The 19,712-nt window shown below is 40.5% G+C and overlaps 1 protein-coding gene across 10 annotated transcripts in view; it reads right to left on the bottom strand.

Annotated features, from left to right (window-relative positions):
• The window catches only part of TIAM2 (TIAM Rac1 associated GEF 2), a 218,690-nt gene that overhangs the window by 19,369 nt on the left and 179,609 nt on the right, over nt 1-19,712 (bottom strand). For 9 of the 10 annotated variants that reach the window (XM_043543178.1, XM_037895028.2, XM_043543180.1 and 6 more), the window contains 3 exons: nt 2,628-2,807; nt 575-643; nt 70-195 (listed from right to left, as the gene is read on the bottom strand). In XM_043543178.1, the coding sequence (XP_043399113.1) occupies nt 70-195; nt 575-643; nt 2,628-2,807 (375 nt within the window). Of the gene's footprint in view, nt 1-69; nt 196-574; nt 644-2,627; nt 2,808-9,658; nt 9,776-19,712 lie in introns of those variants that run through there. The other variant, XM_043543184.1, reaches the window with a different exon arrangement.

Here is a 19,712-nt window from a genome sequence, read left to right as displayed (position 1 = left end):
AACCTAAATACCAGAACTCTCCACAAACTTCCAGACACATTACAATTTGTTAAAAGACCACATGTTTACCCGGAACTGGGATGGGGTTTCCAGTGTGTTAAAATCTGAGGAGGAAGAAATTCCATCTTCCAGGGTCTCCAAAAACACCTTCTGGAAATTCAACATTTCTGGCAGACTGCCAAACAACGACTCCATCTGTGTGAAAATCAGACACGACAGACATGAAGTGTCCAACTTTACTGGATGCCATGAGGAGACAATCCACTAAAGAGGAGCTATAAACAAAGGGATGCCACAGGTCAATGATTTTTTGTTTTCTTAATAATGTTGGCATTGACTCCACAAAGAAAAAGTGGCTAAAAAATACCAAAGTATTTTTTAGAAATGTTTTAGTCAGGAGAACAATTACCATTACAAAAGATGTAACTAATGTGCTAAATAGAAAAACACAATAGTGTATGCTCTATTGGTATGTTTGTTGTTTGCTTTCTCCGTCATGTTCGCCCAAGTGTCAAGTGATTTTAGAAAGTATAAAAAAGAACGAAGAAAACATCTTTTTTAACCATTGCCTCACCTCATCTTGGGTAAGGAAGGTCTCATTTTGAAGGGGTTCCAAGTATAACCCAAAAAGGCAGCTCAAATCCTGCAAGAAACAAAGAATTTGCTCAGCTTTATATAACAATTCAAAACCGTACTGCATTTGAAAGCTGTGTATAAAAATCACGTTCAAGAAGAAAACTGAGAAACAATTCACTTTTTTGCAACACTAAAAACTATTTTTAGTTTAGACGCAAACTAATCAGAACCTAACACTGAAGCTTTATCAGTCTTATAGCCCCAAACTGCACAGTGTAACAAAGAAATGATGTTTTAGTGCAGAGAGGTATACAAATATCACAGAAGATGGTTTTATGAAGAACATAAATATTGAAATACATGAACAACATCAAGGTTCATAAGCATGCAGGTTGGGTGAACAATAGCAGTAACAAGTCCATTAAACACTAGTATTAACAATCAAAATGATGTGTAGTGTTTTTAAATCTTATTACACATTAAGGTGCTTTGTTATTTTTTCAGGGCAACATGATTAAAGGGCTTTTCCAGTCATTTCTTCACAGACTTGAAGCTGTTTTGGAAGACTTATTATGTCATATCAAAGTGTGATGGCTGCCTCGTGGGTCAATGCAGTAGGGCTTTGTGACCCTGAGAAAAGAAGTGGCAGAATTTCTTACAGAGAGGGCAGAATGTGTGTCTTCTTGAGAGCCCTGCACCAAAATGTTATGACTTGCCTGATCTGGGATGTTTGGCAGCTATTACAACACACCTCAATGACCTCCATATTAAACCACAAGATAAAAAGAATCTGAATTGTCGTCCTTGAAGCTATTTGAATTTTGGGGGATCAAGATGAAACTATCTGATTACCAAATGCCTGCACATAGTTTAGGTCAAGTTCCCATGTCCAAGTAGGTACAATGCTTGCTTTGTATCATAAGTGGATGCATCCAAATATCTAAGGGCACAATCTGACTCTTGATTAAAGTGAAAAGGAGTACTTGTGGCACCTTAGAGACTAACACATTTATTTGAGCATAAGCTTTTGTGAACTGTAGCTGTAGCTCACGAAAGCTTATGCTCAAATAAATTTGTTAGTCTCTAAGGTGCCACAAGTACTCCTTTTCTTTTTGTGGATACAGACTAACATGGCTGCTACTCTGAAATCTTGATTAAAGTGGTCTCTATACAAGAGAGAGCAGCTGGACTTCTTCAGGGATCCATTTTATGTAGATATACCTAGTTTGCTCGAGGAAGAATAGCTGGAGATAATTGAGATTTCTAAAGCAAATACATTGGGAACCTTCCCTCCTAGACTTCCACATGCATGTTGATTCCAGCAAATACCTATACCTAATAGCATATATTTTGAGATCAAGTGTTGGGTTGGCAGTACTTCGGATTGTGAACAGGCTTCTTCCTTGATGAAAGTTAACAAACACAAGCTTCACATAAGACTTTTAATTGAAGTTTCTGCTTTTGGAATTCAGACTTAATTAGCTTGGGTCTAATTAAAGAGCCAGGCATTCAAAAAAAGTATGGCCTTATTTACTAATTGAACAAATTATTATTACTAGAAACAGCTGAAATTGTGCATTATGTGTTTTAGTCTCCCTGGCTGCGGACTCAAAAATAATTGCCAATTATTGACCAGTGCATTAGTTTCCATGGTTAAAGACATTCTTTGTAATCAGAAGAGCTAATCTTTAAAAATATATGAAAGCTTAAATTCTGGAGAAGTATGGAAAAATCCACTGGATGACCTGACAGGATGATCTCAATCCTCAGATATTGCAGATGCCCTCTGCCCATGAATTTCCACTCCCCTGGATATAGGAATACATCTCAAATTGCCCAAGGATCTGAAATCTTAGGGCCTGGACCTGCAGCCTTTACTCACAAAAGGTAAGTCCATTGAAGGTGATGTGAATGATCATGTGAGTAAGCTCAGGCCCTTTTAGTGGTCAGCTCATACACAGATAAGCCTGAAAATGTACAAGTATAGTATGCAAACCATTGTAGAGCTCAATAGGAAGCATATAGCTAAACAGGAGGTTTTTTCCTATTACCTTGACATACGATTTCTCAGTGTCCACAAGTTCTTGGATGACCTTTCTCAACCTATCTGCATCAGACAGGGCTCGTCCCAGTGGTCTCAGGGGTGGATCTTGGCTGTCCTTTTGTCCTTCCATGCCGTTTGCCTGGACTTCAGGAAAATTCTGACACAATGTAGTGATTTGTTCGGTGCTCTATTGGATTAAAAGAAGTAGACACATTTGAAAACAAAGGACACAGAATGTAGGTGCAGCCTTTTTAGAACTTTCTATAGGAAAGGGGATTCACAGATTCATGTTTCCTCCTGTTCTAAATTCACTGGGCCATATCATACCATTGATTTTTTAAGCATAACTCCCTATTGCTTTGAAGGCATAATACAGCATAAAAGAAAACAATAAATGGCATAATGTGGTCCTTTACAAGAAAAATTGTTTCACAGATCAAAACAATAACATTTGCAATTTTCTAGTGATTTGATCCAACATTTTTTGTATTGATTTCCATGGATGTTTAACACATACAGGAAATACAAGATCATGCTCAATCTGCAACATCTATTTTGATACTAAGTATTGTCTGAAGTTACTTTCTGTATGATCTATTTCTCCTCTTTTTTGCCACATTCACTCCAGGAAGATAGGAAGGAACAGAAAATAAAATGTTCTTTACCTTTCTTTTTACTCGTTTTTATTTATTATCTGTTTCAGATTATTGACTTTCAATAAGACTTGAGCTTCTTAGTGTCAAAGTCACTTTTGAAAATGGGACTTAGGAACCTAAATCATGTAGGGGTGTTTGAAAATTTTAACCATAGTAAAAAAAGGAGATAAAAACAGTTTCTCAAGCAGGATGAGAGGTGGAGATGAAACAAAAAGGGTAATGAATCGTAGAAGAAAATAGGAGAATGCCTCCTGACAATGCGAGACTGTTTCCTAGTATACCCCAGAGTGTTTAGTCTAGCACAGTTTTAAATTACACAAGCAATACGATTTCCAACACTCCTATATGTCTGACTACAACTTTATACCATGAGCAGCACTGAAGTATCTGACAGGTTTCAGAGTAGCAGCCGTGTTAGTCTGTATTCGCAAAAAGAACAGGAGTACTTGTGGCACCTTAGAGACTAACAAATTTATTTGAGCATAAGCTTTCGTGAGCTACAGCTCACTTCATCGGATGCATCTGTTCCTGTATATATCTATATGTACACTGTACCTGGAGTGTCTAATACTAATATTGGATTGTCACAAAATGTTGTGCCATATCTTATATTCTATTTAGGAGACCAAGCCATAAATGAAATCAGCTGCACACACGTGTGAGTCCATATACAAATGTTTCCTTCATGGTTCTGAACTAAGGTGCTGATTCAGCAAAGCAGTCAGTGCAATATACAGCAGCCTTTAGGCTGCTCTAAATTACTTCAAAAGTCATTTCAGATGGCCAAAAATTAGGGAAGCATAAAGGTGGCTCCTTTCCACTCCCTTTCCTTCTCAACTATTCTGAGCCCAAACTCAGCACAGCACAGTCTTTAGTCCAGAATATGGAGCTGGGTGTCCTAAGCAATAATGTCAGGCTAAAATCTGAAACAGAAACTACAAAGGCTTGCCATGTTATGGTGTCATCCAATGGAGAAATAACAGAAGTTCTGATGTTTAGGGAAGTAGCTGCTAAACCAACAGGCAAACTTTTTGGCCTGAGGGCGCATCGGGTTTTGGAAATTATATGGAGGGCTGGTTAGGGGAGGCTGTGCCTCCCCAAACAGCCAGGCATGGCCCGGCCCCTGCCCCTTATTCCCTCCCTCTTCTCGTCCCCTCTCGGGACTCCTGCCCCATCCAACCCCTCCATTCCCTGACAGCCCCCCCGGGACCGCTGCCCCATCCACCCCCCCGCTCCCTGTCCCCAACCACCCCCAGAACCCCCACCCCTGATGGCCCCCCTAGGACCCCATCCAATCCCTCCTCTCATTCCTGACTGCCTCCCCCCGGACCCCTGCCCCATCCAACCACCCCTTCTCCCTGTCCCCTGACCGACCCCAGAACCCCCACCCCGACTTCCCCCCGCCACCCCATCCAACCCCTCCTCTCATTCCTGACTGCCCCCCTGGGACTCCTGCCCCCATTCAACCCCCGTTCCCTGTCTCTGACCGCCCCAACCCCTATCCAAACCCCCGCCCCTTGAACACCCCTCCCAAACTCCGCTGCCCTCTATCCAATCCCCCTGCTCCCTGCCCCCTTACCACGCTGCCTGGAGCACGGGTGGCTGGCGGTGCTACAGCTGCACCGCCCGGCTGGAGCCAGCCATGCCACCGTGCAGCACAGAGCACCGGGTCGGGCCGGGCTCTGCAGCTGCACCGTCCCAGGAGCTCACAACCCCACCCCCCCAGAGCATTGCGCCAGCGGTGCAGTGAGCTGAGCCTGCAGGGGAGGGGCCGGGGGCTAGCCTTCCAGGCCAGATGCTCTGCCACATTTCCTATAACAATTAGGCGACATGCATCATATAATGACACCATAAATTACAGCATAAAATCCCAATCAATTATTCGACAAAATAAATATGCATTCCTAACATCCAGAGAAGTGGATATAATTCTTTAAAATGTGAAACAATATCAATGTGGGACTTTCCAGTCCCTGGCTTTAAATGGCTATTATTCCCCCACAGTACCTTGCAACACTAATGCATGCAAGCATCCACTCCACAGTCCCTGTGTAATGACAGCTCTCAGGACTGCGGAATCTAGTTAAGGGCCATATTTACAGCACAAAATAGGATTTGACAAAATACAGTATACATTGAATGGCATCTGTTGAGATTACAGCTTTGTCTTGCTGAAATTTGTCAAAAATCACACTTAACTCTGTGGCATTAAAAATAGCAGTTTTTGAAATAATTATTCTTTGCACTTAGCAAATCATGGTTTTATTTTAAGAACCTTTACAAGAAGATGAATTTCCAAGACACTTGAGTTTTATCTCCTTTGTTTCTGATGTCAGACAGTTTGACATTTGTGTCATAATGACTTAGACTTCAGGCGAAATACAGCTCAAGGTGTGTGTGGGCAGCTGTGATTGACATCCATGGGAGTGCAACCATTGATCAAGAATACTAGGTAGCCTATTGAAGGCTATAAGCAAAGCACAGTATTACTCTGTAAGAAAATATATGTAAAAATTATATACATATTATAGAAAGATGAACTTGAACAATAACGTTGAATGAATCATCTTCTGTAAGTGCTTGAAAGGGGTGGGGGATGTCACAGCATTATTTGGAGGCATTTTGCAAGACCATGAGCTTTGGAGAACTGAGCTTTCCCACCCTCTTCCTGACTAAATTCTTGTTGTATCTCATGCATTTCTTTTATTAAAATGTCAGGGCAGCTTTCATTAAAGTCCTCAAATGTTGAAGTACATGCCCCCTGCCTTAGGTGGCGCTTCCAGCCTGTACGCCCTTACAGTTTTCAGCCTTACTGCCCACTGTCTTCCCTTGTGAAGTGGGGCGCTGCAGAACTTGGCTCCATGATGCACATGGGGCTCTGCACTCCCTGGGGGCAGATTCTTCATTCCTGGTGCAGCCATTTACACCTGATAGGAAGAATGAAATGCTACCCAATGGCAGGACTTTGCACCCACATTGCACTGCACACTTTGCACAGCTGCGAAGGGCCCCAGTAGATGCAAGGCAGTACAGAATACAGATCTTTGCAGAACAGTTTCTGCAGCAAAAACAACGAGGAGTCCTTGTGGCACCTTAGAGGCTAACAAATTTATGTGGGCATAAGCTTTCATGAGCTATAACCCACTTCATCAGATGCAGGGAGTGAAAAATACAGTAAGCAGGTATAAATACACAGCACATGAAGAGATGGGAGTTGCCTTACCAAGTGGGGGCGTTAGTGCTAATGAGGCCAATTCAATTAGGATGGATATGATCCATTCCCACGAAAGGCCCACTGTGTTCTATCTGGACCAGCAGCCCAGCATTCATGAGCAACTCTGTAACAACAAACCCATGCCTGTGCATAAAATTCCGGCTTTTCATTTCATCCTGCTCCCTGTGTTTTTCCAACCCATCCTTAATGCGCAGTTCACAACCTCCTCCAACTCTTGTCTTTGCTCCTTTTCCCCCCCCGCTACATCTTACACTTGGCCCAGCCTGCTACTCCTCACACACTAAATGACCTCCCACTCTGTATTCAAATCCCTCCTTGAAACACACTTTTCCTCTAAAGCCTTCCTATGCTGATTCCTCATCACCACCTTTGCCACATCTAGACTAGTCCATCGCTTGATATACAGTCTGAGACGCAGAGCATGATATGTACAGCGTCTGACCTGTCACTGAGGTAGGCTGAGTTCTTCAACGCCACCTAGGGGATTCGGATACCAAGCGGCCACCAGCTTCACCCAGATGACTTTGATAATCTCCGCCTTAGTCTTTGAGCTCCTGGAATGTGCTAGTTTTTCCTTTATGTTTGTACAGCGCTAAGCAGACTGTTGGCGCTCAGTAAATAGTAACAATACTCTGTGTCAGCTTCACAGGGTGTTGTTATTAATCTGAATCCAAGCTGTATTACAAAAATAACAATTCAGATAACTGAACAGGGAGCAGATCCCCAGGTCCAGCTGGGCTATGCTCAGTGCATGATCTGGGGAAAGGGCAGAGGGAAGGTGGTTGCATTGATCCTATGGCCAAACATGAGTCTGTCTAGTCTTTGGCATAGCTTAGAGTCATTTACAGGCAGCCCTTTGGCAATGCACAGTGAAGTTTAACCTGGGCTGAGGATCTGGCTCATGATATCTAAAAAAAAAACTATGTTAGATTTCCAAGGTCAAGTGAGACAAGGCAATGAGTGTTAATCTAGGGCCAATAAACGTACATACTGGGATTCCAGGATAGAACCGAGACAGTCCTAACTGTGTCATGTTTAATTTGACCATTTTAACAGGTTTTCCAATGTGGCTGTGTACAACACTTCTCCCACGAAGCCAGCTCTACCTGTACAAGCTGATGTAAAGGGCTCCGGGTCACGATCCTGTTGCTTTTCCCCTACTCTCCCCACCACCCCATAGAGATGTAGAAGACACCCCAGAGGTTGCTGTTATGCAAAGTCTTGAAGAGTCACACAATGGGCAAAAATTGCTTTCTCACCCCTCTGTGGTTGCTCACACTCTGGTCCTATGCATTTTGCTTTAAGAAATGAGACTATAATTTTCCCTATATTTTGGCTGCAATGTTCTACATAAATAGGAAATATCTTTATCGACCTTTGTCATAAATATAAAGGGAAGGGTAAACCGCTTTAAAATCCCTCCTGCCCAGAGGAAAAATCCTCTCACCTGTAAAGGGTTAAGAAGCTAAAGGTAACCTCGCTGGCACCTGACCAAAATGACCAATGAGGAGACAAGATACTTTCAAAAGCTGGGAGGAGGGAGAGAAACAAAGAGTCTGTGTCTCTGTCTATATGCTGCTTTGCCGGGGATAGAACAGGAATGGAGTCTTAGAACTTTAGTAAGTAATCTAGCTATGTATGTGTTAGATTATGATTTCTTTAAATGGCTGAGAAAAGAATTGTGCTGAATAGAATGACTATTTCTGTCTGTGTGTCTTTTTTGTAACTTAAGGTTTTGCCTAGAGGGATTCTCTATGTTTTGAATCTAATTACCCTGTAAGGTACCTACCATCCTGATTTTACAGGGGTGATTCCTTTACTCCTATTTACTTCTATTTCTATTAAAAGTCTTCTTGTAAGAAAACTGAATGCTTTTTCATTGTTCTCAGATCCAAGGGTTTGGGTCTGTGGTCACCTATGCAAATTGGTGAGGATTTTTACCAAACCTTTCCCAGGAAGTGGGGTGCAAGGGTTGGGAGGATTTTGGGGGGAAAGACGTGTCCAAACGACGTTTCCCAGTAAACCTAGTTAGAGTTTGGTGGTGGCAGTGGTTATTCCAAGTACAAAAGATAAAATTAATTTGTACCTTGGGGAAGTTTTAACCTAAGCTGGTAAAAGTAAGCTTAGGAGGTTTTCATGCAGGTCCCCACATCTGTACCCTAGAGTTCAGAGTGGGGGAGGAACCTTGACAACCTTTTAGAGGGATTTGTTCTGGGCAAAGATATAACGTGCCAGTGCTTAATACTGCCAGATTCTACCACGAGTTTGGGCCCAAGCAGACATTAGCAGTGATGCTTATACTGTAACTTGGTTATGAGTCACATCTGATTCTCAAAAACACAGAGTAAAATGTATCTGAGAAAAAAATACTCAGAGAACAACCTTTTTAACTGAACAAAGAATCCCCTTACTAGGGAGCTATGATTAACCTTTGGTATTTTCTTTGCTATTTGGCATTTATGCACATGGCAGTCTGAAGCTTTGCCATCCCCTGCAAAGTTAAAAACCTATGCAAAATGAACTGGAGAAAGAGCACATGACATTAATCAGAACTGGTTAAGCTCCAGCAAAATTTCATGGCTGCCCTCTGAAACACTGCGACTTAACAGTATACGATATTGAATGAAAACCAGGGTTCCATGAGGTTAATTAGTGTTACCTTCTCTGTGTTGTTTATTTTACCATTTCTCATGTAAGCACCACGTGTACTCCAAAGTTTGCTCTGCCAGGCAGGCAGTTGGCATTTGTTTGAAAAAAAGTGATTAACAGGAATGTTTTTGAGTAGGCTTAGAAAATTCTTGAACATAACCTCCCGATGAAATGTTCTCTCTCTCTCACACACACACACACACACAAAATACATGAGTGTGAAATCTAAGCAAAAATTTTATATATAAATACATATATAAAATGTAGACTAGTCCATCACTTGGTATACAGTATGAGACACAGAGCATGATATGTACAGTATCTGACCTGTTACTGATGTCTATTCACAGTTGTGTACTCTTATAAAGAATGCCTGCATCTATGTGGAAGTAATTAATTCTTTGAATTTATTATCTGAAGGTGAATCATGTTGATTATCATAATAAAAAAACAAAATGACACTTTACTATCATATCGACAGAACAGAAAGTGAGTCACTTTAAACTTGAATCCTTGTCTGGTTAGTTGCCTGATGTACCAGTAGCTTATTATTTTCCAGGGATGAGACCGGATTAGCATCACAGCTGGTCAACAGAAGAAAAGCAGTGAGATTCCAAGAAATGAACAGTAGGCCTAATGCCTTCTCTAGTGTCAGCTCTTGTGGGAGAAGAAAACCAGAGAAGCCCATAAAGTTTCCACTTTCTTTAAACAGACAGGGTAGACCTAGTTTTCATGATTTTTCTATTTAAAGTGCTTTTGATCTTCTTTCACCCTCCCTATGAATGGAAAATGCTTTCCACTCAAAGCCATAGAAATCTGCAGGTTGTAGTTTCTTAAGGGACAGGTGACTGTCAAGACAGAACCTTTTAGGGATCCACATTTCACTGGAAAAAAATCATCTATAAACTCCCCAGGTGCTGTGCATGTATAGATAGTATATATGTTCTACTAAATCATTCATTTGGCTGAAAATCTGAAAAAATGTCTGGAGTTTGGGAGTTATTGAAAGTAAGCTGGTTTTCACTGGAAACTACCATAATGAGCTTTTCACTGCAGATATACTGAGGTTACTGATAATAGGTGGCACTGGAGGTGGGGTAAGAGACAAAATAAAATGAAAATGTATATAGCAGAACTCTTGTACTGCTATAGCTCTAGTTATTTCAGATGGTCAGTTATAATCCCCCAGTTTCAGGATTTTGTATCTTGGACATCATTTTTTTTTTTTTTTTTTTTTTTTAGTTTGAGGACAACAACAAAATAGAATTGTCTGTTCACTAACTAAAAAAAGTAGCTTAGTTTATGATAATATAATTACCTTTCCAACGCCATTTGTTCATGGTGTGAAACAAATCCTTGCTGGTACTGCTAAAAAATCTCAATCATGTCTGAAAACCATTAGTTGTGCAAGCACAATAACTTTTTCCTAATACATGCTCCATGATACTTTGGATCAACTTGATTCACCTCAATGGTTGCAGAGGGGCCTAATACAAAGATTTTATAAGCAGATTTTTAGCCCATTCTCAATCTATTTTATCCACCGATATGATACTTTATAACAACTCTTAATTAATACTAGGATATCATCTTTTGACACTATGGAGGGCCAAAACATCTCTGAAGTCCCTACAGTGCATAAGGGATAAGATTTCTCTATAGCAATACAGAAGAGCAGGTAAAGAATCTGTAGTTTTTTTTTAAAAGTACAGTAAGTGTGACTAAGTGCACTGTGCTCAGGCAAACAAATACAGCTCTGAAGTATCCTCCAAATATCACAGTATGAATTGAAAAGGTGCTACCTGGAAGCATTGTTTTCTTTAGGATTGTTTCAGTTTGAGATTATGCTTTTTAATTAAAATATTACTAGTAAAAAAGCAAAGTAGATTAAACAGAAACAAACCTCATATAAGCTCTCGGGTTCTGATCTGCAAACTAAGCATGTTCAGACTTACCTTTAGCGATGGAGCAGCATACCCAGTAAGTAAAGGATGAAACACAGTGATGAGTATTTCTTATAATAACCAGACAAATTGAGCTGAGCTAAAGTTAACTCTGAAGTTCCCAGTCTCAGAAATTTTAATCAGAACTCTAATGCCATTAGTAAAAACATGGATTTGCTTTTCTCATGAAGAGTGTAAAGTAATGTTGGCAAGGTAAAGTTGTTCTAATTAAAACATGACAAGTTTTAATACTAACTTTATTTAAAAAGAACTGCTGAGATATTTGCTGATCAAGTAGCATTCTGTGTGTTAATTAAATATCTAACACCCTTTTGTGACAATACAGCACATCAGCATTTAAAATGTACAAAAGTTTGCATCCAGTAAACTGTTATGCAAGACAATTAGGCCTGCATTCTCAGGGTGCTCAGCACCTGCAGTTCACACTGAGTTCACAGGAGTTTTGCTCAACACCTCTGAAAATCAGTGTCTTAGGGACCAGATCTAATTTGTACTGAAGTGAAAGGCAAAACTGAAAATCATTGCAATGATGCAGGGTCCAGGCCTTTAACGTATCATGCAAAATTTCAGATGGCATTATTCAGATAGAGAGACACCTAGACTGAAATACTGATTTAGAAAAAGATGGCACCTCTCAGTGTATACATAATAATGAAGTGTATATAATAACTTTCCCTGAATCCCTACTGTATTTTTATCCTATAGCCTAATTAAAAATATTGCCTCTCCCCTCCTTCCCTCTCTGCTTATTCTGATGCAGTCAGCCATTAACATATGCAATTTAAGGAGCAGAAGATTTCAGGCAGGGGTTTTGCATACTTTTCTGTTTATGTAGTGTCACAATTTTCTTAAAATTTATTTCCCCTGGGGGGTCCAGGGTTGCAGCCTCTGCTTCTCCTGCAAATAAAGCTGCAGTCCCAGATTATTTGGTAGAAAGCTCAGAAAGGGAACCAAATGTTAATATTTTGGTTATTTCCAAGCTGTAGTGAACCGCTGGAAAAACAAGCGCAATTCCCTGCTGTGGATCTGAATCATCCTTTGATAGATACTCTGCTTGCAACAGAGACCCACAAAAATGTCATTACTTGGGTAAAACTGCAAATAATAATAAAAAAAAACCCCACCTTGAAACACAGACAACTGTAATAAAGCTATTTATTGAGCAGACACCTCTCTAGAAATCTATTATTCAATTACTAGCTACAGTAATTTGATGTAGTGTTCACTTATGCTTTCACTCCTATTAAAAGCGATGACCAAACCATTCATCTGACAAAACATGTAGTCCCTAGTGCGTGTATAATTGGTCAGCTTCTAACCTTGTTACATAAATGTCCTTTTATGAAAACAGTTCCAGAACTTACTATAGAGAAAATCTGGTGCAAAGACCCATAAGTTTCTGCTGCCAAGTTTTGTGAGCTCAAACTAAATTCTTAGCTCTGGTTTTACTCCTCCTGAAGGCAGGCACTGTGAAGGCAGGCACTCCTCCTGAAGACAGGCACCATCACCTTCCCTAAGGAAAAGGCTTTTCTGAGCAAGGCAAGTGCCTTTAGATCTCATACTATCACATCTTTACTCTGAGCTCAACAATTGCAACATACTCTGCAATGATTATCCTTTGAGTTGATGAATGAAAATTTGAGATACTATTGGTGCCCAGTTTTAAATTGGACTAAATACTGTACAGGAATGTAAACAGAATTCCTTGCGTACCTTCACTTTTAAAACACTTCCAACATCATGGAAAAATGCCAAGTACATTCAGATAACAGCATTATTTAAAAAAAAAAAAAAAAAGAAGAAGCAGAGTGTAGTTGTAAATGGCAGCTCATGGTTTGGCAGAATATGGTTTTATGTAGAGCAAATCTCCCCTGAGACATACCTGCTAACAGAATGCCATGGTGCCAGTGAATTTTACCACTTAAACAAATACATCAGGTGCCGTAAGGAAATTAGCCAGATACCTAAAACACCCATGGGGTAGGGACTGCCCTGAAGGTCAAGGTGACTTTACCAATAATGTCGATGCTCTGTCAAGTGTATCGGCTACTAAATGGTGTGGATTACAAATGAGCTCTGAAATGGAAAAAGAAACAAGCAGCTTGCTAGATGTTTTGTTTATATAATTGTGCTTGTCCTTTATTTGAACTTTCTAGTTTGATAAAAACATTCTAAACTATGTTGCTCGTTAATAAATTCATGCTCAAAAGGGCACTCTATGTCTCATGCTAATCAAGTCACAAAAATATCCTGTTAGTAAATAGATCACTTATAAAATGTGACTTTAAGCAAAATGTTATGGGATATTATGCCATTAGTAGGGGTGCTGAGCCAAAGAGTTACAAGATGAATAAACAATTGTTTAGTTAATTGACTGTGCTCTACCAATGAAATAAAAAGCTGTGACATCCTTCCCCACTTTCCCTCTATTTACTAACACTTTTGGGGCCCACTACTGTGGAGGCACTCAGCACCCCTGAGGAGATGCTCAGCATCTGGCAGGAGTGGGCCCTTAATGCTACACTTTCCCCTCCCTATCGCAATACAGTACCCATGACCCTTAATTTTTAAGACAAACAATATGCCAAATATTGCCCTTTGGTACATGCACACTGCTTCAAGGGAATAATTTAGCTCTTAATTATTGCAACTTCCCTCCACCACTTCTCAGTTTATTACTCCCAGTTGGTAGTTCAGCATTAACCATTTTGTAAGGCCCTGTTGCAGGGTGGCTGCCTGTCAACAAACCAATGACCATTTAATCCCTGACATACTATTAAATACTGTTGAATATTCCGAGGGCATGTAGGTAGTGCCCACCACCTGTCCTGCTGATCGACCATGTCTGTCCTTAGATGATGGCAAGACATGAGGTGCACTGGAGTGCCAAAAGTGCGGAGATCCAACCAAAGGACACTATATAGTGGTTACAATGACGGGGATATTTTCAAAGGGTCACGCAACGTTTCAGCCCCATTATCCACATCTATGGGATTTTAATGCTTTGAGAATCAAGCAAGCTATGTCTTCAGCATCACCTTCACTAAGGTGCAATTATATCGAAAGAGGTATTGTTCCTCCATCTTTTTTCTGCATCAACACAAATGATGGCAATTAAAAAAATCTGTTTTCCTCAGTGGATCAGTGTTAAAAAGAACTCAAATTCATACAGCATGATTGAAAACAGTCTGCTAAACTCTAGGTTCATAAAATTCTTTATTCTTGATTAAAGAACAATGATGACTGCTTTAATTCCGTGTTAGGAGGGTATTCTTTCCCAGACTTGATAATTAAGCCTGGATTATTAGCTAGCCATATGCCAGCTAAATGATGTTACCAATTAACAGGTCTTTCAAAAAATGTGTTCATTTCAAAAATTAAATGCAAGTGTTCTAGTAATATTTCCAGCTCCTCTCTAGGAGCTGGATATAGAAAAAAAAATGAAAAACAATAAAACAAAAAACCTTTAAATTACTTTTTCTTTTAGCAATCTGATAACCAGACAAGTTCTGTCCCCCACAAAAATCCACCATCAAAATCTACCAATCAAAATAATCAACCACCTTGGAAAAAGTTATTTTAAGATGAATAGAAATATGTTTGTTCCTTTTTGCTGTAAGTAATGTGCAGATTTCCTGTAGGGACAGATGTTTGCCATCTTTCATACCACTGGCAGAAAGCTCAGTAGCTAGAAATTGATATAAGAACTGCCATGTCATGCTGGGTCAGATCAGTGATTTACCTACTAACACTGCGTGTGTGTGTGTGTCTAACAGTGACTAGCGTCAGATGCTTCAGAGGAAGATGCAAGAAACCCCTGTAGTGGGCAATTATGGAATAATCTGCCTAACAGTGGAGTTTCTCCCTAAACAACCCCCCACCTTCCCCCACTCAGTTTGTTATTGGCTTGTAGCTTGAATCACAAGGATTTATATCCCTTCTAAAATACATACACATGCAATTTTATATTATATAGTACAGAGGAACCTGGGAACTTTCATGCTATGGTAGTTCTATAAATGAGCACAGTGGCAGTGAGAGACAACTCATAATGAGTAGGCATTCTGGCTAGGGAAACCCTGGGATTCCATAGCAATCACATGCTAGGTATGAAGGGCTTTTCTTCCCCAGCATGCTGTTCCTAGGGAACTCCAGAGCTTCCCTGGATAGTATGCTAAGAATTATGGGACATCTTTGTTCCTGTGCCCATTTGCTAAGCTGCTGTTAAAGAATGTGTTTCCTGTTTCCCCCACCTTATTACATGAGGGTAGAGGGTGAATCCTGTTCCCCTGAACATACTTTTGGATTAGAGGAGGCAGTGATCCATTATGGAGAGGGCAAGGGCTGGCTGCATTTATAACATACACCTGAACCATTTGCAAACCTGGGCTGAAGTTTGCACATACAACATTAAACCGCACCCACCCTGATTTAGGGTAGGTTTCAGGTTCTGTAATATGAACTGTTCACAAATCCCTAGATATTACTATTTCAAGCTTGATTAACTTGATCTACACATCTACACATAGGGTGTGAGGGGTTTGGTCTTTTATTTCTCAAGAACTTGATGGATAACGTGAACCATTATTTCTGATTGTTGACTTAAATATTTTCACTTTGCAGCAAACGTTTTAAAAATATCTTTGGATACGGTTACTTGTTCAAAGTTTAATTGACAAATGAAGAATTTTAAGTCTAGACATTTTAAACATCAATAACGATCACAATATTTGATATTAATTAACATTTCATTTAAAATATCTTCAAGCATCACAAAATACTGAATTCTTTCTTCTAAATGTTCATACACACACATGCACAGAGAGCTTTGTTCTGTATTCAAGAAACTTTTCTTAGTCGCTGAATGAGAAACTATGGTAACCACTGAGATTTTAAACACTTTCTAGTTACACTCCTCCTTTACAAAGTATCTTAGCTTTGCCATTCATATTCTTTAGAGACAAAGAGGGTAACCCTTATCCTTTCCCATTAATGCACAGACTACAGCTGAAACACTAAAAAGAAGCACCTATGGTGACAGCAAAAACCTGAGTTAAAACTTTAAAATACTGATCCAAAACCCACTGAATTCAATGGAATCAATGAAATCAAGCCCTATGCGAGGATGATGTGGTTTTCAATCAAGATAATCAGAAACTGATTGGATGGAAATATCCTGCCTACCTGCAACATTTACAGGGTATGGATGTAGCCACATTCTGTTACTGATAACACCAGTTATCATCATGGAAGCCTCCTGGGGTTGCACTGGAGTGACTGAGAACAGATTCTGTCCCATGTGGGGGAAGAGAGAGGGGGTAAGCTCTTCAAGCTATTAATTTCTGACTCCAAAATTTTTAATAATCCTTTACCTTCCTTTTATATAGGTGCTGAGCTACTGATTTTCTTCTATGGTCAGCAGATTACTCCACCTTTTGAATGTTCTCTAAGAACAATATTGTGACAGCTGCATAAGTGGATGGGTAGCTTGATGGGGTACACATACTCTCCCTGCCATCATATGGCCTGCAAAAGGACCTATCATACTTGCAGTCCCTGCACATAGAGGAATTCAGGACTTGCTCACTTGGTGTACCTCAGAGGAGGTGGGATGGCTCAAGGAGGAGACATGGACATACCAGGTATTTCCACACAGGTCTAAGAAGCACTTGGCCACTCATAGAGGAATTATGGCTCCCAGAGACTGGTTCCTTTCTTCAGCTCTCCATGTGGCTTTGCAACTGTCTATCTGATATTATGTCCTCATTATGGACAGCTCCTCATTTTGTCCCAAGTCACAATTCAGAGAGACATACCAGGATGTGTCACTTGGTTGGAATGATTCTACCTCTGGACTCAGACATCACTGGTGCTTTGCCTGCATGCAGTGCACAACAACAACTGTGCTTCCATCTCCAGTATTCAATCGCTGTTAGGCTGGCCTTGCCAAGTACATCAAGAGCCAGGGAAATGACAAAATTGTACTTCCATGCTTCTGCCTTACAAGCCAAAAATGTGCAGAATGTTATTGTCACTAGAACTGAGTGACCTCTCATCCCTGAAGAATGAAGCAGAAATCCAGTACTCTGTAGCTGGCAAAGAGAATTTAGTCCCCAGAATCTATCACAAACCTTGCAGACTATATTGGTGCTGCTGTCGTGCTTCCTTTTTGTCCACGTGTAAACCTGGGGGATTTTTCCCAGAGTAGCAGAGGGGAAAGATACATTTCAATGTGGCTCTGATCAATTTCCTGCACATGCAAACATCAGAGATCGATTTGTTTTCTTCCTTTGAGTTGTCTGCACCAATTTCATTAATGAGAAACTCATAGTCAGTGTGTCTGGAGGTCAGTTACTACTTCAAGCCAGAAAAACCAGCATGATAGCACACAGAAGGAGTCATAAGTTCACACATTTGCTCACAAACACTTTTAAAATCACCTACTTTTCTTCTTGGCATGCTTGAACAACTGGAAAATGAACTATACATTCATCATGGTCATGGGTCTTATTAATTTTGGTTGAACTGCGTGATCAATGCGACACACAACAGACAGGAAATGTCTGGGATTTGCAGCAGATGTTGATACACTTCTAGAAAGTCCTTTACTAATTAGCTCATGCATATTGGAGGCCAACTGTTAGGACCTTGTCTGGGTGTCAGACACAACTGCAGTACTCCCTTGAACGTGTGGCGCAAAATCCTGGCTCCTCTGGAGTCAACAGCAAAACTCCCATTGAGCTCAGTGGGGCCAGGATTTCACCCCTGGCTTACTAGAACTGCTAGCTTACCCCAAAAGTAGCACGGAGGTGGCAGAGCCATGGCTCCAACTCCATTCTGCACCAGCCAGAAAAGCTGGTTGGCATCAGCACATGCTGATGCCATCCGGAAATGTAGTACAATAGCTTTCAGAGTTCCCAGTAGGGCTGCGCACTGCTTTCAGTGCAGAGCTATGGCTTCAAGGCACAACTGAACCAAGCAAAACCGATGATGATAGACACACTGTTTCTGAACGTCAGCTTGTCCTCTCGCAATACATCTCGATTCCATACTGGCATGATGCCCACATTGCACTGAAGAAGAACAGATGATTTCAAGAGAACTATGTCCACCACTGGTCCCTCCGCCCCGCAGTTAGAACAGAGTAAGGATATTAATTGCTGGTTGCTCCACTAGTTCTGGGGTCTTATCAATTACTAAAGAAAATTGCTCACCACACAAAAAATCCGGAATGTCTTACTGATGGTGATCAAAAGCTTCAGGCAGCTATTTCTCTTGCAATTAATGACATGCAGGGCATGCATGCACTGCCTGGGATATTGCAAAGCAGAGCTAAGAAGAAGCTGTACCCATGAAAACATTTACTGGAACTGCCTCAATGCATAAAAAGTGCACCAGGATGTGGGGGCAACTAGTGGCTTCTTCCTTCTATTATTTCATTCCTCTGTTGAAGCCTGGGTCATCTCGGTTTGATTTTCTTTCCATTTGAATTAATGCCTATTGTTCATGTGTTCAGCATAATGGGATTTGCCAGCCAGGATTTTACAATCTTTCCTGCACAAAACTGTCTCTCCCCACCTCGCTTGCCTTCTTCCCATTTTTATTTTAAGGTCAGTATTCTTCTGGGGACATTTTTGGGATGTCAAGATAAGAGAGTATTTATTCTAATCCGTGAGCACTTCTGCTCTGGAAGCAAATCAGATGCCTGAATAATGTATGCACAGTGTCACACATCCACATGCTGGATGAAATCAAAGGGTATATCTGTACTGATCACATGTACGTATTATACATGACACGTTTCAAAAAAATTAACCTTCCTTCTCTGAATATTCTATTCAGCTTTTGCTGTAGGGAAAAACTGACTGTTTCTAACATTTACCGATTAAAAGCAAATCCCTCCATAGCTTATACACACAAATTCAATTAGTGGCTTCTGCCTGGTTTCTACTGGATAAGTGTCCTCATCAGCATAACTGGATGGCACCAGTTTACAAGTGTTGGCAGCCACAGCAGAGATGTCATTGTTTATTATATCATAATGATCACCTGTACTTATGCATAGTAAGTGTCTTTATGGATAACATGCTCATACACGAATTGTTGGAAAACAGGTTAATAATGTATGCACCATTCCCAATAGCCATTTGTCTTCCCTTAGATAGCAAAATGACTCTCATGCTTTCGGCATTCATTACATGATTTTATTAATTTCCTGCTGAGGATAGGAATCATTACTCACACTCCATTCACCTGAAGCTCCCTCCAAAACAAACAACATACTCCATTTTTTAAAACATGTTTATGGAGGAACTGGATGGACCAGGAGATTGGCAACGGGATTCAGAAGTCTTGATCTAGGTTTGAATCTGGGCTAAATGGACAGTGACAGAATTTTCACCAACTAACACCACTGTCTCTCTGAAAGAATTTGATGGTGTTAGTAAAGTTCTAAGTGAAGAAGTTTCAACACCATGTTTAGGCAGTCTCAGTAGAGAGATAAGGGATTCCCTCTGCTTTGAAGAGTGTCCCTCCAACACATGGCTGGGCCAGGTGAACAACAAGGGCTACAAAATGTCCTACACTAC

Source organism: Chelonia mydas, chromosome 3, assembly GCF_015237465.2.
Source record: "Chelonia mydas isolate rCheMyd1 chromosome 3, rCheMyd1.pri.v2, whole genome shotgun sequence".
In the NCBI taxonomy this organism is placed as follows: domain Eukaryota; kingdom Metazoa; phylum Chordata; order Testudines; family Cheloniidae; genus Chelonia; species Chelonia mydas.
Note: the sequence above shows the minus strand (reverse complement) of the source record. Positions and strands in the feature narration are given on the sequence as shown.